Source organism: Bidens hawaiensis, unplaced genomic scaffold, assembly GCF_021521415.1.
Source record: "Bidens hawaiensis isolate Kalapana, Puna unplaced genomic scaffold, B.hawaiensis_p1.1 tig00087033_1, whole genome shotgun sequence".
Lineage (NCBI taxonomy): Eukaryota > Viridiplantae > Streptophyta > Magnoliopsida > Asterales > Asteraceae > Bidens > Bidens hawaiensis.
Genome location: NW_027504256.1, coordinates 1 through 17,500, shown reverse-complemented (window position 1 = coordinate 17,500; position 17,500 = coordinate 1). Strand labels below are relative to the sequence as shown.

The following is a 17,500-nucleotide window of genomic DNA, read 5'->3' as shown; positions in this document are numbered from 1 at the left end:
ACTTTAAATATCACGTGTTTTTCAATTTCATCAATAGAGTTACAAAATTAACCCCTTATCTTTACTAACATTTTGTTAAATTTGAAGAATAATTACAAGTTTTCCCCTTCGTCTTTAATAACATTTTGTTAACTTTAAAGAATAGTTATAAGTTTGCCCCTTCATCTTTAATCTCTATTTGACAACTTTATTTATTTTTTTATTTTCTTCTGATTTTTTTAAATATATTATGTAATAAAAAAACGAAGCATACCGATTACACAAGCTTATTTTTGTCGACGTTTCGATATAAATTTTATTGAATATCTAAGTGTGGATCATAAGGTACAAGTCATGGCTGCATCATTGTACAAGTCATTTAAGTGTCAATGTTTAACTTTTTTAATAATTGTTAACGGTTTTTTTCTTTAATCACCCAGCGAATAAACAACAAAGTTTCCCAAACAAACTGTTCCCTCCTACTATTCAGTTACTAATATGATTCAAAGGCTCCAACCGTCACGCATCATAAACCTCAAAAAGAATTAAATCATATTATTATCTTCCAATGTCTAACTTAGATAATGGCGACCATGTATATGCTTTGATCAAATTAACAGAATCCGCAATTGTTTAGATGGCCTTCAATCGACATCATTACTTCCTGATAGGTCTTGGATTGAAAAATACACATCAATGTTTGTTATTTTCTTCGTCAAATTCATATGTATTCTTTGATTAATTAGTGACTATTTTGCAAACCCAAGGTTAAATGTCATATGGATTTCCTAATAAAATCGTGATTGATTTGCAAACCCTAGGTTAACGTCGGTATGAAGTTCGCCTGGTTCTGTCTTATATATGCTAATCAATATTTGGGGTTTAATTTGCATATGATTATGTTTGAATGAAGAAGAATCAGTTAATAGTGTCATATCGCTTCAATCTGTTTGTGTCGTTTTATGAACTGGTTTTTTACACTTATTATTTAATTGTTGTGTAGATGATTTGGGTGTTTAGAAGAAGATGGTGATAATCCTTCAATTGGAGTTGCTGATGATGAATGTCGTTTGTTTGATTGCGAAGAGGTAAAATTTTAGTCCTTTACAAAACTTATTAGTGCTTGGTTTTTATCCTTAAAAGAGTTGTAATACTTGAATTAATTTAGCATGACTTGATCTGTATTGTAAATACATATTGAATTTAAGTTTAACTTAAACCCTAAATTATAGATCCACATAATGCATATTTCAAGTTGGTGTTAAATTTATGATTAAAGACTACATTTTTCCACATGGTGCGTGTGTGTGTTTTGTAGAATTGTGGGGCTAATAATATAATACCATTCGCAGTTGTTGTGCCAGTTATAGGTGTGATATTGATTGAAAGTTAGAGATCAAATTTATTAGAGGGCAAAAGCATATTCTTAATGTTGTATACAAGCATAAATAAACAATCTTTTTACAGGTAACATAAAAGATTTGCACTTGATGGTTCATTAGTGCAATTCTTATACTTGATAATATAACTCAAATATCTAAGTTTTACTAATTAAAATGATTTTTTTAGTATAGGTTCATCAAGAGTGAGAAAGTGGTGAAAGCAAGAGGGAGCTGGGAGCAACATGGAGCAAATGATATCGCTATTAATAGCAAAAGAGTGATATTACAGGTGCACTGGTGAATTGTCAACCTTATTATTGAAGCATTCTTTGTTTATGAGATTTTATCTACTTCATATATATATAATTTTTGTTATTTTATTCTCATTCTAGAACAAAATCTTTAAATATAACAAAGATGAGGTGTTGGGAAAAGCAGAAAAATATCTCTCAACCTTTAAAGATCAGCATGTAGCTCGACTAGAAAGTGTAGTGTAGCAAAAGGAAAACCTTCTTATGTTGAAGAATTACAAGTTCAAGGCGTTTCTAATCCTGAACTTTTAAGGTAGGTAAATACTTTCCGAAGCTTTTGTTCTGTTACATGTTCTCTTTTCTGTATTTCCTAAAGGAAAGAATAAAGTTATTGCAATATTAATTTCATGGTGTGTTAATAAGTAGTAATGCTAATTACAAAATAATTGCACCTTTTTTTTTCTTCCATATTTGTAGTTGATACAACAATAATCATAAAAGCTTGAAAATACAGTTTTCTCTCGTTCTCTTTATAAAATGATTGTTATACCGATTACGTTATGAATCATGAATCATGTCAATTTCTATTTGACTTCATTATGCCAAAATCTTTAGGTGACAGTGAAAGAAGCTTCAATGGTTATATGATTTTTTTTTTACCAGGCTGACAAGATTTTACTTACCACAACAACTAAACTTGCAGTTATTGATCATGAAAAGAAACAAACATTTCTCATTTAGAAAGATATCAAATGCTGGTGAGACTACACTTTTTTCTTGATCTTTTATCTTAACGAGCTAAAGCACTTGAGATCATCTTGCTAAAATCTCTAATCGAACTAAGCTTAAACGAGCTCAAGCTTGTATAAGATTATTAACTTGTTTAATAAATGAGTCAGTGCTCGAGATTCACTTATTGAGCTCGAGCTGGCTCGAGAGCCTAAACGATTATGCTATTAATTATTGTTATGTTAAATACGTATATATAATAATATTATGATAAAAAAATAATATATTATGTTATATAAAATATTTAAAGAATATTAATGAAATAATAAAAAAAAGCATATAAATTAATTAATGAATAAACAATACTGAGTGGAGCTCGAGCTTGAAAACTAATCACAACCTAAGCTTGAGCTTTATAGATAAAGCTTGTTATGAATTGAACTCGAGTTAATATATCACATTCTGGTCAAGGAGGAGTGGAAACATATATTTAATTTAAAACTAAGTAAATAAATTGATATATTCGGTGTTTTCTTTAGTTTTATTATTCTTAATTACGCACAGTTATTTATTTATTTTTTCTATTTTTAACTTATGATGCATTTAAATCATTGTAATATGAAGGATTAAATATTGCCAATTGTTGTATATGTAGCCATGTATATACTGCATGAGTGGAGATGCATGAAAGGCAGAATTGATGCTCTAAGTGACTAATTAATTGTATTTCATTCCTTATCAAGAACAATAAGCTCTTTTAAATATATTGTAATTTTGAGGATCAAATGCAGTTTCACGAATGTTATATAAGATGTTTTTAAACTTTAAAACACATTTATTGGTTTACGTATTCAAATCCAATCATTTCTTTTAGTTACTTTTTATTTCAAATTCTACCTTCATTTACTGTTAGACCAGCCCATCTAAAATAATTATTAAAATGCAGGATGCACTCTTTTTTTTTGTTGAAAGATAACAGATGAAAAAGGTTAGTAGGTACGCCATATCAAATAGCATCCATGAAAACGAAGGACCAGACAATCTATTACTAAACCTTTGTTAAGTGTTGTTTCCGCCGCATCACGCGGGCACTCAACTAGTATATCTCAAAACACGTCATTTACAAAACTCACCTGATGTTTGGTTTGATACCCATAAAAAAATAGAAGTAATGCCTAAAATCCTAAAAAAAAATGTACACGTACAAACAAATCATTATAAAGTGACACGCGTACATCACATGAATTTAAAAAAAAATAAAAATTATTTTGTAGGTAGAAATTAGTGCTGAGTGGGCAAAACAGAAGCATGGATATATGCAAAGAATCCAATCCAGACAAAAACAAACATTTGCTGACGTGTACAAAGGTGACCTTCATCCTCGTAAAGTCATACATCTGCATAGCCTTCATACAATGAATTTAATTCAAGGTGGTGACCATTTCTCTTTTTTAAAATTAAAAAAAAATCAAAAGTGGTGGGCCACCCTGTGTTCATACGTAATCAAATTCATGCATGATTCTCTTCAGTTCCCATATTATTATTCTCAACTTTGATCTATTTATCATTTAGTATTGTAAATAATTATTTTTAACTTTTTAACTAAACTTTACAGCAACTCACTGTGTGTATATTATACTGTATTATTTTTAAGTAAACCTGCAATTTAAACAAAATCCAGAAACAGAAAACCACTATTCTTTGTTAGAATTGTTAGTACAACATTTTGACTTTGACCTGAAGTCAATGGAGGTTGTTGGTATGGATCAAGATTCTCCTGAGTTCATCATACATTTCTTTTAACAGAACTGGTTTCTGAATTATTCCATTCATTCCAATCTGCAAGCATCTTTCCCACACATCGTCGTTACCGACCGCGCTTAGAGCCACCATCAAAGGCCAGTTCCGACTGCCAGACTTTCGGATCCTTGACGCCACTTCAACCCCGTCAACGTCCGACATTTGAAGGTCCAAAATGACCATCTGGTACGACCGGTTTAGAGCCATGATGCAGTCGGAGCCGGTGGCAACTGTAAACACAATGCACCCCAGCTTCTCGAGTAGCCTACATGTAACTGCGCGGTTCATGTCGTCCTCTTCGGCTAAAAGAACTTGAAGCCCTCTGAACACAGAGTTGGACATGTCTTTGGAGGATTCTCCGGTTCCCACTCCCACCACTGATGATCGAAGTGGGAACCGGAGAACCAGAGCCATACTCTGGCGGAATCCCACCGGATATGGAACCACCCATATCCTTCCTTGCATCAACTACAAAAACATATCATGTATCAAAATATTGTACTTAACAAACAAACAAACAGTCGTACAATTAAAATCGACGAAACTAGAAAAAGAAACCAACCTCCACAAGCTTTCTGCACACGCCGAAACTCAAACTTTGCTCCGTTTCACCACCGTGGATTTTGTCATCAATAGAGCCTTCTGACCGATCAGTGATCCCGAATTCAAACTTCACATTGACATAACCGTCAGACGAAGTTGATTTCCATGTTGCCCATCTTCCCTGGCTTCCACTCTCCATTGAGATCCTCAACGTCAAAACCGCTTCACCTTCGTTTTTCGCCCGATTCAAAAGGCTCCCCATCATATGCAAGATAACCTGAAAAACCCGTCTCTCGTCTCCTATGACATTATCGGGTAGCGATTTATCTTCTTCGACTATGAACTTGTAACCTTTAGAAGAGCACAAACACTTTGCAAGATAGGCAATCTCTTTTATCAACAAATGAATCCGAATCGGTCTCATTTCCAAGGGGAACCGATCTTTTGATGAGTCGTCCATTACATCATTAATCAACATCGAGAGGACATTGCTTGTTTTCACCGTGGACTTGATAACAACACGTTGCTGGTCACTCAAATTCTCATCGTCTTGCATAATCGAAAGCAAGCCCATGACCGAATGCATCGGTTTTCTCAAGCTTTTACTCATCGCTGTCTGAAACAAGTTCCTAGCTTGGCTCGCCCTCATCACACCCTGCTTAGCCTGCTGCAAAGCTCGGTTTTGCTCGGCTAGTTTCTCTCTCATGAGCTGTGATTCTTCCAGAACCGCAGCATGCGAGAGGGCCACAGCAACTTGGTCAGCAACAACCTTGACTATCTCGAGCTCCGGTTCGATCCAAGACCGAACCGGTTCACCCGGTAGAACCACAACTAGAATCGCGTAACACGCCTGGATCATCTCGGGCGTTCCCCCTTTGAAATCAGACACTCTAAGCATCGGCATTCGTATAGCAGCAACCGCTCCATGTGGATTAATATTATCATTATCAGACCGTCCCCTACTGCTTAGACGCGCGAGTGGTGATTCTTGATCCAGTAACTTCACGGTCTCGCTTCGTTTAATTTCTTGAACATCCGGATCCTGAATCGGGATGGCAAAATCACACATCGTTGTACAAGGTTCTCCCCGGGCTTTTTTATGGGTAAGATTCATAACCGTTTTAGTCGGATCCGGCATCCAAATAGCACAATTTCGTAAACCCAGGATCTCAGATAGCTTATCAAGAGTGGTGTACAAAATGGTGCGTCGGTCGAGTGACTTTCGGATCTCTTGCGTGAGCATACCGACATGCCACCCGGCTTCATTCTGTTGCTTGATCACACCCATTTTTCTACCGAGATCCCTCGTCTTCTTTCTCAACATAAACTCTCTTACTTTGACTTTCAACAACAAAGGGATAAGTGTGACTAGAGTAATCGCGGTCGCAAACGAGACCAGGGCGGTTAGGAACTTGAGCACGGTGAGCGCGAGCGTGAGGTGAAACGGGTGCGGTTCGTAGGTCAACAAGGTCAGCACATGTGTCATCCCACAAAGCACAATGAAGGCAATGAATTCAAAGAGTACCCATTTGAAGGGCACATTTGAGCAGCTAACAAAGTACAAAAGCTCGATCGGGATGGAGAAATAAGCAACGGAGATCAGCATATCGCTTACTCGTTGCGTTTGCATCAAGTTTATGTAGCCGTCATCTTCGCAGTTACACCCCACTGTATCCGAGCCATCACCGGAAGCATATGCATATGCATATCCACACACCAGCAACAACAATAAGCAAACATCTGATGCTAATGTTTTCAACATTATTGCATCCATCAATTTCTTTCTTCAATCCAAGTATTAATTTCTGATCAACAACAACCTGTAGTTTAACAACACCAATTAAAGAATAATAAATAATATTATAATTAAACTGACTATTTATTAATTATTAAAGAAAGTGACTAAAAGGATTAAAATAAACACAACATTCATGCATGTTAATTTCCGGCATCAAATTGCAACAATCAAATCTAACCAAAACCTAGCTACCCTTTTCATATTAAAGTTGAATCAACTAAAGAAATTATAAAAATAAAAAAGAAAATAATAACCTTAGATTCTTGTTTCCTTGAGATCACAAAGACATAAATCTCTCTGCCAAACAAAGCACATGTTCAAAAACATAACTTAGTCTTCATTTGAAGAAACAGGCAGCTGGAACACCGACATAGTTTGTTAGCCTATGAAAATCTTTATTTTATGTACAAGGGGAATGTATGTATGTAGGTAATCCAATAAGTTCATTGGTTTTTTCACCTGTATGTATGTATGTATAATTTCAAAACTGATGTGCCCCTTTGGGGAATTCTAGAGAGAGAAATAAAAACAACGCTTTTGACTGTCGTTTGTTTGCTAGAGGAGAATTTTAGACACACCGACTCTTCAAAATAAAATTCTTTTCCATAATTATTATTATTATTATTATTATATTATTATGTTTTGTTTTTATTTTTTCTGTTATTCGTTTCTGTATTCATAGAATCAAGAGTACGAAGGTACATGTCTACTATAAAATAGATCATATTCAAGTAGTAGTAATAATAATAAAAATAATAATAATAATATTCTAGATAATATATAATAAATAAATAAATAATATTCCTCTACCTATATATATTAACATTAATAATAATTATATTATAAAAATAATAAAAAGGAAAAGATATATCTGGAAAGTGAAAGAAATGAAGCGAACAAAGAAAAACGTGATCAAGTTGGAGAAATAAATAATAAAAAATGAAGTGAATATAAATGGGTGGTGGGACCCATAGGCAGATGATGAAGAGAACTTGGACGCACTTTTGCTTGAAAACGTCAACTTCAACCAAAATTTTATTCACGTCTCTTTCCCCGTATCGTCTTCCCAAAATTTATTTTATACGATGACCCCTTAGATTTTTTTGACCATTATTAAAATTAAAATTAATTATTTAATAGTATACAACCCTACCAACACACACATGTATAGTGTATATATTTCTTTTAACGGTTAATTTTGAATGGGCTACTAACTTATTTATTTGATCAGCTTCATTTCACTTTCAAAAGAAAAAGAAAGCCTAGCTTCATTTCACTTTCAAAAGAAAGCCCACCTATATATATGAGAAAACATCTGCTTAACTTGAGCCCTTTAAATTTTTGTTTTAATTGAGACTTGAATCTAAGACATTCTTTAAGTTGGGATATTGAATTTTAATAATACAGACTTTAGCCTTTTTGCCGGCATTAATCCCAACTTTTATCATATTGGTCTCCACCGAATATTTTCCCATAGAGACTAACCCAATTAGTTTTTGGACAAAATATGTAATTTCTTCAAGCTGATGGGGTAAAAAAAAATTCTGCTTATTATAAACCAAGTTTATTTTTCTTCTCCAACTAGGGGTGCAAATGAGCCGAGATGAGTACGGCTCGTTTAACTTACACAGAGCTCGAGCTCGCATCGCTTCTATCTTTATTTCTAAAGCTTGAGCTCTTCTCATGTGTGGGTTTTCAAGCTCTAGGTTAGTTGTTTACTATTTATTAATCAATTTTTATATATTTATAATTATTTTTATATTTTTTTAATTATAACTTTATATAATATGTGTTACTTATTTATTTTTTCATTACTACATATATTAATTAATAATAAGAATGATATAAATTTTCTAACTCTCCCTTGATATATGCATGTTGTGGCGGCGATGGTGGAGGCGGTTTTAAGTTTAATTACTCTCTCATTTGTCCCCATCAACTTGGAATACTAGCAATTTTTCTCTAAAATTAACCGGGTTAGACTATGTTAGGAAAAGGCTTGGTGGTCGTCAACAGGGTTAAAGTTAGGATTAACTTAGAAAATTTTTTAAGTTATGATTAGTATCGGCCAATAGGTTAAAATTTGAATTATTAAAATCAAAAATCCCTTTTTAGATTAAAGTCTTTAGATGTATTACCTTATACATTTGGACTAGTGATCATTGGTTGTACAATGTATATATAAAAATTATAAGAGAAATCTGCAATTTGCCTCCCTGGGTTATATCGTCGGGAGATGGAATAACCACTGAAAAAGATTTTGTAAATGTTGCGCCACTATATTTCTCCGGCGGGTTTTTCTGACTCCTGCCGTCAGTTGACTGTTGGTATTTTAGTAATAATACTAACATATTAAAGGTATTTTAGTAATCTTCTTCTAATAAATAATAAATATAATAATAATATAATAATAATAATAAAGGAGCAGCATCATCATCATCGTAGATAAAATATAATAATATTTGACAATTTTCTATTTGATAAAGAAGTAGCTCATCTTCATTAACAGCAGATCATCATCATCATCAGCTCATCTTCATCATCATCAGCCTCAAACATACTTGATCCTCTAACCCTAGATTTCATCACTCAAACCCTCAAATCTCTCAAATCTCAATACCAATCGCTTCAATAATTCAACCACCGCACCCATAAATCATTCCGATCAAAATCCCAAACCTCCGGCACCACGCCGCCGCCACGCAGCCATCGCCGCCATGGATTCTGGCCATCTCGTTTTTCCGGTCATCTTGTTTTTTCGATCATCAACGTCACGGCAGCCACCGCCGTCTCGTTTTTCCGGTCATCTCGTCTGCACGGCGGCCATACGCGGTTGATTTTCTGGCGAAATTCATTGGCCAAAGAAGTGTCAAAAAACTTCTTATCTTTCACTACAAGTTTCAATATTTATAACCTCTGGATCAGACCATTACCGGAATTTGATGGTGTATGGGTGGTGCAGATGATATATTGGTGGTGTATGGGTGTTGCAGATGATATATTGGTGATTACTAGTGATGGCAATTTTCTTGAATTAAAACTTAGGAACCCTAATTATAATTGGGGAATATGAAGTGATAAAAGTGATAATATATAGTTTATGTTGTATAGCTATACCAAACACTTGTGAAAACCCGTAAAATAAAACGATTTATTATATTCCATAATCGAGATTAAAACGTGTTTAAACTGGATTATGCGAGATTTAAGACTCGTAAGTAAATAATATTATTTTATTCTGAGAATAAAGGAAATATATTCAATGGAAAACACGTGCAAAGTCAGATTAAATAAAGGAATTTTGGGGAAAAGTTATGAAGAAACGAACGCTTTTGTTTAAACGTGTGAAAATTCAACCCGACATTCGAGAAAGTGGCCAGGGGTGAATCCATTTGAATATATTAGAGGATCGAAAATCGAGAACGCAGGCGAAAACGTGGCCCAATTCTGAGTTATAACGAAGCGGGAAAATGCAAATTAATATTTTCGAACACGGTCTTTAAAGCACATGTACCGATGAGCTTATAAAAGTTGATATTGTCTTCGTATTTGAGGTTTTAGAATTAGATAAAATAAATCAAATAGACACCATAAGTTTGGATGAGTTGTTTTTGGGAAAAACAACACTAGTTTTATTAAGTTCGGAATAACACGGAACCGACATTGGATAACGATACTCAATAACTTATTAACGGCAATAATAAGTTAACGAAACAAATTAAAGTGGAGAACCGAATAAGAATAAGTATTTTGACGAAATGTATTTGGAAAATACAACGCCACTCGAAGTAACGGGTTCGTTGGAGCGAGAAACCGAAACGCGATCAAAAAACTCGTTTAAAAACCGGCGCCTATATAAGGAGGGTTCCCCCCACTTTACACCCATTTTAACTTCATAAATCTGAATTTGAGAGGGAGAAAGTTAGAGAGAAGCTAGAGGAATCCGGCAAGGTGGCCGGCGGCCGACGTTGGTCTGGCGGTGTTCGCGGCGGTCGGTGGTGGTCCGGCGGCGGCCGAAGCCCGTCTTCTACCCGAAACTATTTTTCGACGTTCCGAACGCGATGGTAAGCTCCGTTTGTCCTACATCTGAGCGTAAGTTTGTTAAAAACCCGTTTTAAAATCTGGACAGATTGTAATAGTTTTGCATGTTCACAAAGATCGGTCTATAACTAAAGATCTAACGGTCCGATCATCTTGATATTTTTACAGAGGGTTCATAACCCATAGATAATAATTTTGAACGGTGGAGATGAGGATCGGATCTGCTTAAGATGGGTTTCTAAACCTGTTTTAGTGTTCGGCTCGCTGGGCGGATTTTGAAAACACAGCTCTAAAGAAATGCAGATTCCCGGAGATCTGACCATCGGATCGAGCTGAAATTTTTCGGTGAACCTTCTTAACATATAGATATTTGATTCCACCGAATGGATCGATGATCAGAAGTTTATATGGTGAGTTATAAGCTTCGTAAGTTACTGGTAAGATTATAAAACGAAAATAGTTTCTTAAAACGAGTTGCATGTAGGTTTTGAGGCGTCGTACGGACGATCCGAGACCGGATAAACGTTCGTGACGCAAAAACGAACGCGTTGACATATCTGGATCGCATTGCATGTGGGTTTTGAGTAGATTTCTAGACTCGAACCGTACACGAGGAGGTATATCTTTTATATATCTAAGTGTTGGAAAAGATAGCTAACGAGAGATTGATATAAAAATTGTTATCGGAAATAACTTGGACAATTAAACTCTTGTTAATAATTATTAGAAAACCGTTAGTTAATATTGAGTGTTAAAAACGGTGGAGACTTGGACGATTTCGTGTAAATTTATGATATAAAAATATAAACACGATATTTGGACTGAAATAGTTTATTCGGATAGTGACCACAATTAATATTAAAAATAAATATATACTTTTAGAAAATGTAAACTTCTATATAAGATATGAAAACAAAGTTTTTATATTAAGAATATTAATATAACACGTTTCGGTATAAATAATAATAACGATTATATTATGTTTTGTTAATAAAGTGGTATATAATATATTTCTCATAATTCAAACACGCGTCTATTAATAAAAGAATTTTATATTTTAAAATAAATATATATACTTTTATTAAATAATGTCCAAGTGTAGTTTCGAAATCATATATTAGTTTTACAACGATTATTTGAAACTACGGTGTTCCTATATATACATAAGATATTTTAAAACATTCGATTCAGTTATTATTTTTTCTAAACAATAAAAGTTTGTAATTTAGTTATTAAAATTATATTAAATAAGACACGCGAGGATAAATAAATTAAGTTATGATAGGATTCCATTTGTATGTATGTTTATGTGTTAATATACTTGGTATTAAACATACGAATCCGGTTATCATTTGGATGAATGTTAATAAGATCTTGACATTGATTGGCATATTATCTCAATTGAATGTTATTTGAGCTGACGCAAAGGTGAGTTTTCTTATGAATCCCACTTTTAAATGTTTTAATGATTTATAAATGTTTTTGGGGGAAAAGTATGTAAAGAAAGGGCTATATATTTTACAAATTGTGTTAAATGGGACGAGTCATTATGAAAGGAAAAACCGTTAACCTAGAGAGAAATGACCTAAAAATATTGGTAGATCTATCGGGGCGACGCCCCCCACTCTTCCAGTCGCTCTGGTTGAAAAGGTGGGAATATTTTGATTTTGGTATGTATCAGGTTTATCGAAAATGATAGTCATACATGTGTTGTACTCTTTGCTCGTTTACAACTAACACGTTTTGTTTAAGAAATATATAGCTATGTTTGGAAAAGTGGAAATTAAATTCCCATTGAAAAGAATGGTGAATAATGAATATTACCATTGAAAAGAATGGTGAATAATGAAAATTAATTTTTTTTATCATTGATAAAAATGATGAATAAATGGGAGTAAAGTCGAGAACTGTTACACCTCGGTTTTCTTTTATTAATTGAGAAACTCATCAACATTCGTGTTGACAAAATTATTTTAACATACTTTTCAGGTAAATGAAGAAAATGAATGTTTCGTGAAGGATTCGAGAAAATGGTGTTTTGCGTTTGAATGAATGATAGTTGGACTTGTAATTTAAAATAGAACTGTGCATGTATGACACGTGTAAAACTCTTATATTTAATAAAGTCCAACTAACGGTTCATTATTTTTGAATATGATTGGCTGAACAGCGTCTGTCACCGCCCAAATTAACAAAATTAAGTCTTCCGTTGTTAAGTTAAGGTTGTTGGGGTGTGACAGAAATTGGTATCAGAGCCAATGGTTATAGCGAACTAGAAATATTTGATGAAATATTCTAGACTATAACCCAAGTATTCGAAACAAACATTTTCCCATTTCACGAAGCTGAAAATTTATAAACAAATTTTCATATGAAATGCAAAAGAAAAGGTTGCATTCAATTTGTTTATGTATTATGTGAAATTTAATTGATAAAGTTCTACATCTTATTTATATATTAATTTTATAAGGATTACCTTGTACGGATTATGTCACGAACGCATGATTCACATACTATTAACGAAATACACAGATTTAACAATGAGTTTGGAGACCGCTTCCACTTACCTCTGTTATGTTGGAAACCATGTACGCGCTTCTATAACCTACTCCCTTACTAGCTTTAGGCTATATGTCATCTTTCTACACAGGCCAATTTGTATTTGTTATTGTTGGCTATTCTATGGCTAACTCATGTAATAAGTGGATTGAAGATGACAATGTGACCCTACCTCTATCAATTCTCGAGGTTTTGTAACTCAGTCGTGGGTGCTATAACTGTTTCAGTTTAAGTGTTAGAACCATTGCTGGAGTACTTGGACCTCTAATAATTTTATCTTGTTGATCTAGATAGGCATCGCATGCCTTGGATATTGTGATATGGAAAATTTAAAAACTTGTGATTGGTGTTGATATGTATTCACACATATTTTAGTAGTTATTTTATTAACTTCTAAACAAGTTCTAATTTTCCAAGTTAAAATGTCATAATGATCTTTTGGCTGATTTATTGATTATTGTGTGAACTGATTATTTACTATATTTATTCACACATATAATAATTAATAATGAATGTTGTTTTATCTATGTTATCCGAAAATAACATAAATGACAATATGCCACTGAAAACAAGACACAATTGTGCTAGTAGAATATATGGATTACCGACCTACTCTAAAGGATTATCTCAACTAATCTCTCAACACGCTAACACTGTTTTAGAATAGCGAAAAAGCCAAGGGTGTTATGACTAGGATTTTAACAATGCCTAATAATTCAGTGTAATTATTTCAACTGTAGCGTAAAAACCTGGTCAATTTTGGTGTACGCGGTTACACAAAACTAAAGTCCTTGCATGGATTCTAAAAATGAATTGGTGGAATATGTGATTAATACTTAATACATGTATCTTTGTGTAAGCTTGTGATACCTATAATTATGACCCACAATAGGGGAATACTAGAATGATCCTGTAAGGTAAATTGACAATTACACTTGATATCACGTAATTGTGAATTTACAGGTATGAGAGAATTCTAGGAAATTCTATTGTGATGACCTATGAGTATAAAATGATAGTTAATTACTATTTACGAAGCGATTGTAATCATCAAGTCACCCATCCATTCGTATAATGTTGTGCTAAAACAAAAGTGTATTCTCTAATCAGGAGTTTATGATACAATAATCTAGTTTAAGATTTTGGTGAACTCTTTCTTTCGATCCCATTGATCATTCCATCGTCTCTCGGCTTAGTAATTTGTATTTTGCGACGGGCCTTGCGCCATGATTGCATTCATACATCTTCACTATATTGATTTCTTGATAACATACGTGTTGATTCTTATTCCTATAACAAGTTATGCTCCGTATCTAAAATCTTGATGATCATGTCATTAGGATAAATTTTGTACAAATTCTTTTGCGAATTTGGGATATTACAGTTGACTCTGGTAGATGCATTAAAGGGTTTTGAGCATAAATGACAGTATCATATCTTTGTTAAAGAATTGTTTTCGTTGGAACTTAGGCGTGAGTAGGATATTCCTATTTGTCATACCCAAGATTGACATTACGCTTGAATGAGTTAGTTCTTTGCGAAATCATAATTACTTCTTCGCTTAATATTCCAGTATGACATTTCCTTTATGCGCCTCTTTTATAATAAGTAATGTTATCTTTACATACGTGTGATACCTAAATGTGGTGTAAAGACTAAAACAAAGACAAGTAGACATCGTAGCTCTTGTCGAAATTCCAATACACCCATTATAAACACGCGACCTCAACTCTATATTTGAAGAACTAACTGTGCAACTACCTCACAATCACTAAACCAGTTTTATGATTGGAGGCATTTTGGGATATTTTGAGTGTACTCTGCCATGTCTAGCATATTCATAGTCGTCTACTAAGCTCTAAAGTTAGACGTATACGGAAAGTTTTGTTGACCTCCATGTTTCAAATTATCTTCTAGGGGACAAAAGATAAGTTATCAACAACAAATCAATTTTCCATAAAGATTATAAGACGATAATGCTATTTTCACCAAATTGAATATATTATCGGCTTAAAAATTTTATTGGCAGAATTAAACAAAATGTTATTTTCTCAAATCAGTCGGCCCCTCACTACTGATAATGATGACAAATATAATCACACCCTTAAAATTCAAACTTTCGAGCCTAAGACCAAAAACTTAGAGTCATTATCTATTAAAATCTACAACCGAGTTCTCATAATGAGAACGTCGACCCTAAATCGAGGTAAAATAAAGATTTTGTGAGATTAAGCCTTCAAGAAAAATGTATCCATCCTCACTTTTCTTTAAAAGGAAATTTTGATACCCTTGACATCTTTAAGATCAAATAAAAAAAAATTGTTGGGACTTGAGAACCTTGTTATCGGAATAATGTTTATTCTAATTGCATACAATAATAATCTTGTAGGATCATTACGTATTGTGTTGCATACTACTGGATTTGAAATGACACGAGGTCATTTTACTAATCCTTGGATGTAATCCATTTCAAGTTTTATTGTTGTTCACCTTGTACTTTTAGGCCTTACCCGCAACCCGAAATTTCAGTCGATTTATTAATAGCCACGAGCAATATATATATGATTTTTTCGTCTGGAATTCATCACCTATGATTTCGTTATTTTTCTCCTTTAGAAATGATAACCAACACGCAGTTGGTACTAATATTGTTACTTGGTAGCAAAATTTCTCAACATAGGATTATAATTAACATTTCCTTTCGTTAAATTGAACTGAACCTCCTTGGTGCTCGCAACACTTGAGTTCCTAAATAGGATTGAATAGTTTGACCTTAAACACATTATCTCGATTACATTCCAACCTAAATTTAGATCATTAGTTACATGACACGCGTCATTAATATCCATACTAATGCTCAGTCTTATTCATATGATACACTAATTTTGCGATGTTTAAAGAATTGAACACTCATTAATTTGGTATCTTCCAATGAATAAGTTAGTCTAATGTAAAAGGATCTCATCCTTGTTACTATTAACCACCATTGAATTTACTCTTTCAGTTGTATTGCGTATATACACAAATTTTGTCATTCCCTCATATAACATCATAGTGTTGCCACTTCAACAAATAATGATGGTTGTTGTTGACAGTAGCGGATCAACGTCTTATTTTGTCTATGCTTGCTTGCAATTAAAGATGAGTATAGTCTCTTAAGACTTAGGCTCGAACACAAAAATAAGTGTGATTTACTAATGTTCAACGGCAAAGTCTACCCATTCCTTAGCTAGTGAAACATTAAGTAATATGGAACAAATGTGTTATCAGTACAATTTTCAAAGTTATATTGCGACTTATACTTCTTAGGACTTTACATAATCTAAGGATCAGACCTTAAAGTATTTTGTATTAACGGATCGTCACTGTGAAAATTTAAGCATTTTAATGAAAATGCGTGTGGTTATGCTTAGATAGAAATTATTAAATGATTATAAAGATTTCATCGAAAGTGTGTGTTATACACATGAATTGTCATGTTATCGTATTTTGAGTTTTTCGGGCACTAGCTTATATAAACCAGTGAGTTTTGTTAAAAAGAGTATAATTAATTAAAGTTATTTAAGCACATCTAATCATATGTTAAAGAGTATTATATAATACTTTTGGAACTAGAAATTAAACCTTAGTTGGATGCTTGTACTGTGAAGTCATATTAAGATATATCAAGTACTTTCGTTATAGAAAAGTGTGATAATACTTCACACACAAGTCCATTAAATCCAAGTATCAAGTATATCTATATATACGATCCATCTTATTATACACAGTTACGCCAAATTATATAGAGTCACGCCAAACTGTATATATAGCGATGTCGAACTGTGTGTAATACTTACATGCCAACCTAATCGTTTCCGATTGCATTTTTGAAAAACGTTAAAGAGTAACAACTCATTGTCAATCAAAGATAGTGTTAAGGTGTTGTCCTTCCTATATTCATCAACTTCATATTCTTTGAATACCGTGCGGCGTTTGCAACCGGAATATTCTAAGATCTTTAAGTATCGTTGTAGCTTCGTCTACAAAAATTTTGATCCTGTTGTGATGTAATTGTTGTCATTCTATTTGATTCCATCATACGTCATGTACCCACCTTTAATGGTAAAGAAATACTAAACGTTTAGGTTCTTCTGTATAATGACATTTTACATTTATGTCATACTGAAGGAATGTTTATGCTTAAAGTGTAATAGATTCCTTAGACACTAAGAGATAATGACACTCTTTACTACTCGTCTTAGAAAAAAAAAAGCAATATCATAGAAAGAAGCAATATAAAGAGAAGGTGTTTGCATAAATCTCCTTTCAAGACGCGTGATGTGCTAAAAACAGTCAATAAATATTAATTAAATTAAACAAGTAATAAAAACAAGACCTAAGACTCAACTAAACAAAACACCGGCAAGTGAACCGAT

General features: G+C 33.4%; 1 protein-coding gene and 1 long non-coding RNA gene across 2 annotated transcripts; one reads left to right on the top strand and one right to left on the bottom strand.

The window, feature by feature from the left end:
- Positions 1 to 456: 456 nt before the first annotated feature.
- LOC143607807 (uncharacterized) lies at positions 457 to 2,087 on the top strand. The gene is made up of 3 exons (XR_013149059.1): positions 457 to 677; positions 983 to 1,067; positions 1,554 to 2,087. It is a non-coding gene; the product is annotated as an uncharacterized LOC143607807 (long non-coding RNA).
- Positions 2,088 to 3,992: 1,905 nt separating this feature from the next.
- On the bottom strand, positions 3,993 to 6,458 carry LOC143607806 (ethylene receptor 2-like). The gene is made up of 2 exons (XM_077083112.1): positions 4,704 to 6,458; positions 3,993 to 4,609 (listed from the first exon to the last, which is right to left on the bottom strand). Exons 1-2 carry the CDS (start codon positions 6,456 to 6,458, stop codon positions 4,085 to 4,087), a joined length of 2,280 nt encoding a protein of 759 aa, XP_076939227.1. The 3' UTR covers positions 3,993 to 4,084.
- Between the last annotated feature and the right edge of the window lie 11,042 nt (positions 6,459 to 17,500).

What these genes read in the sequence shown, in the direction of transcription:
- LOC143607806 (XM_077083112.1), bottom strand. Translation starts at nt 6,458, where the DNA reads ATGGATGCAATAATGTTGAAAACATTAGCATCAGATGTTTGCTTATTG. An exon ending in TGTGCAGAAAGCTTGTGGAG is followed by an intron (nt 4,610 to 4,703) that starts GTTGGTTTCTTT and finishes ATGTTTTTGTAG; the next exon opens with TTGATGCAAGGAAGGATATG.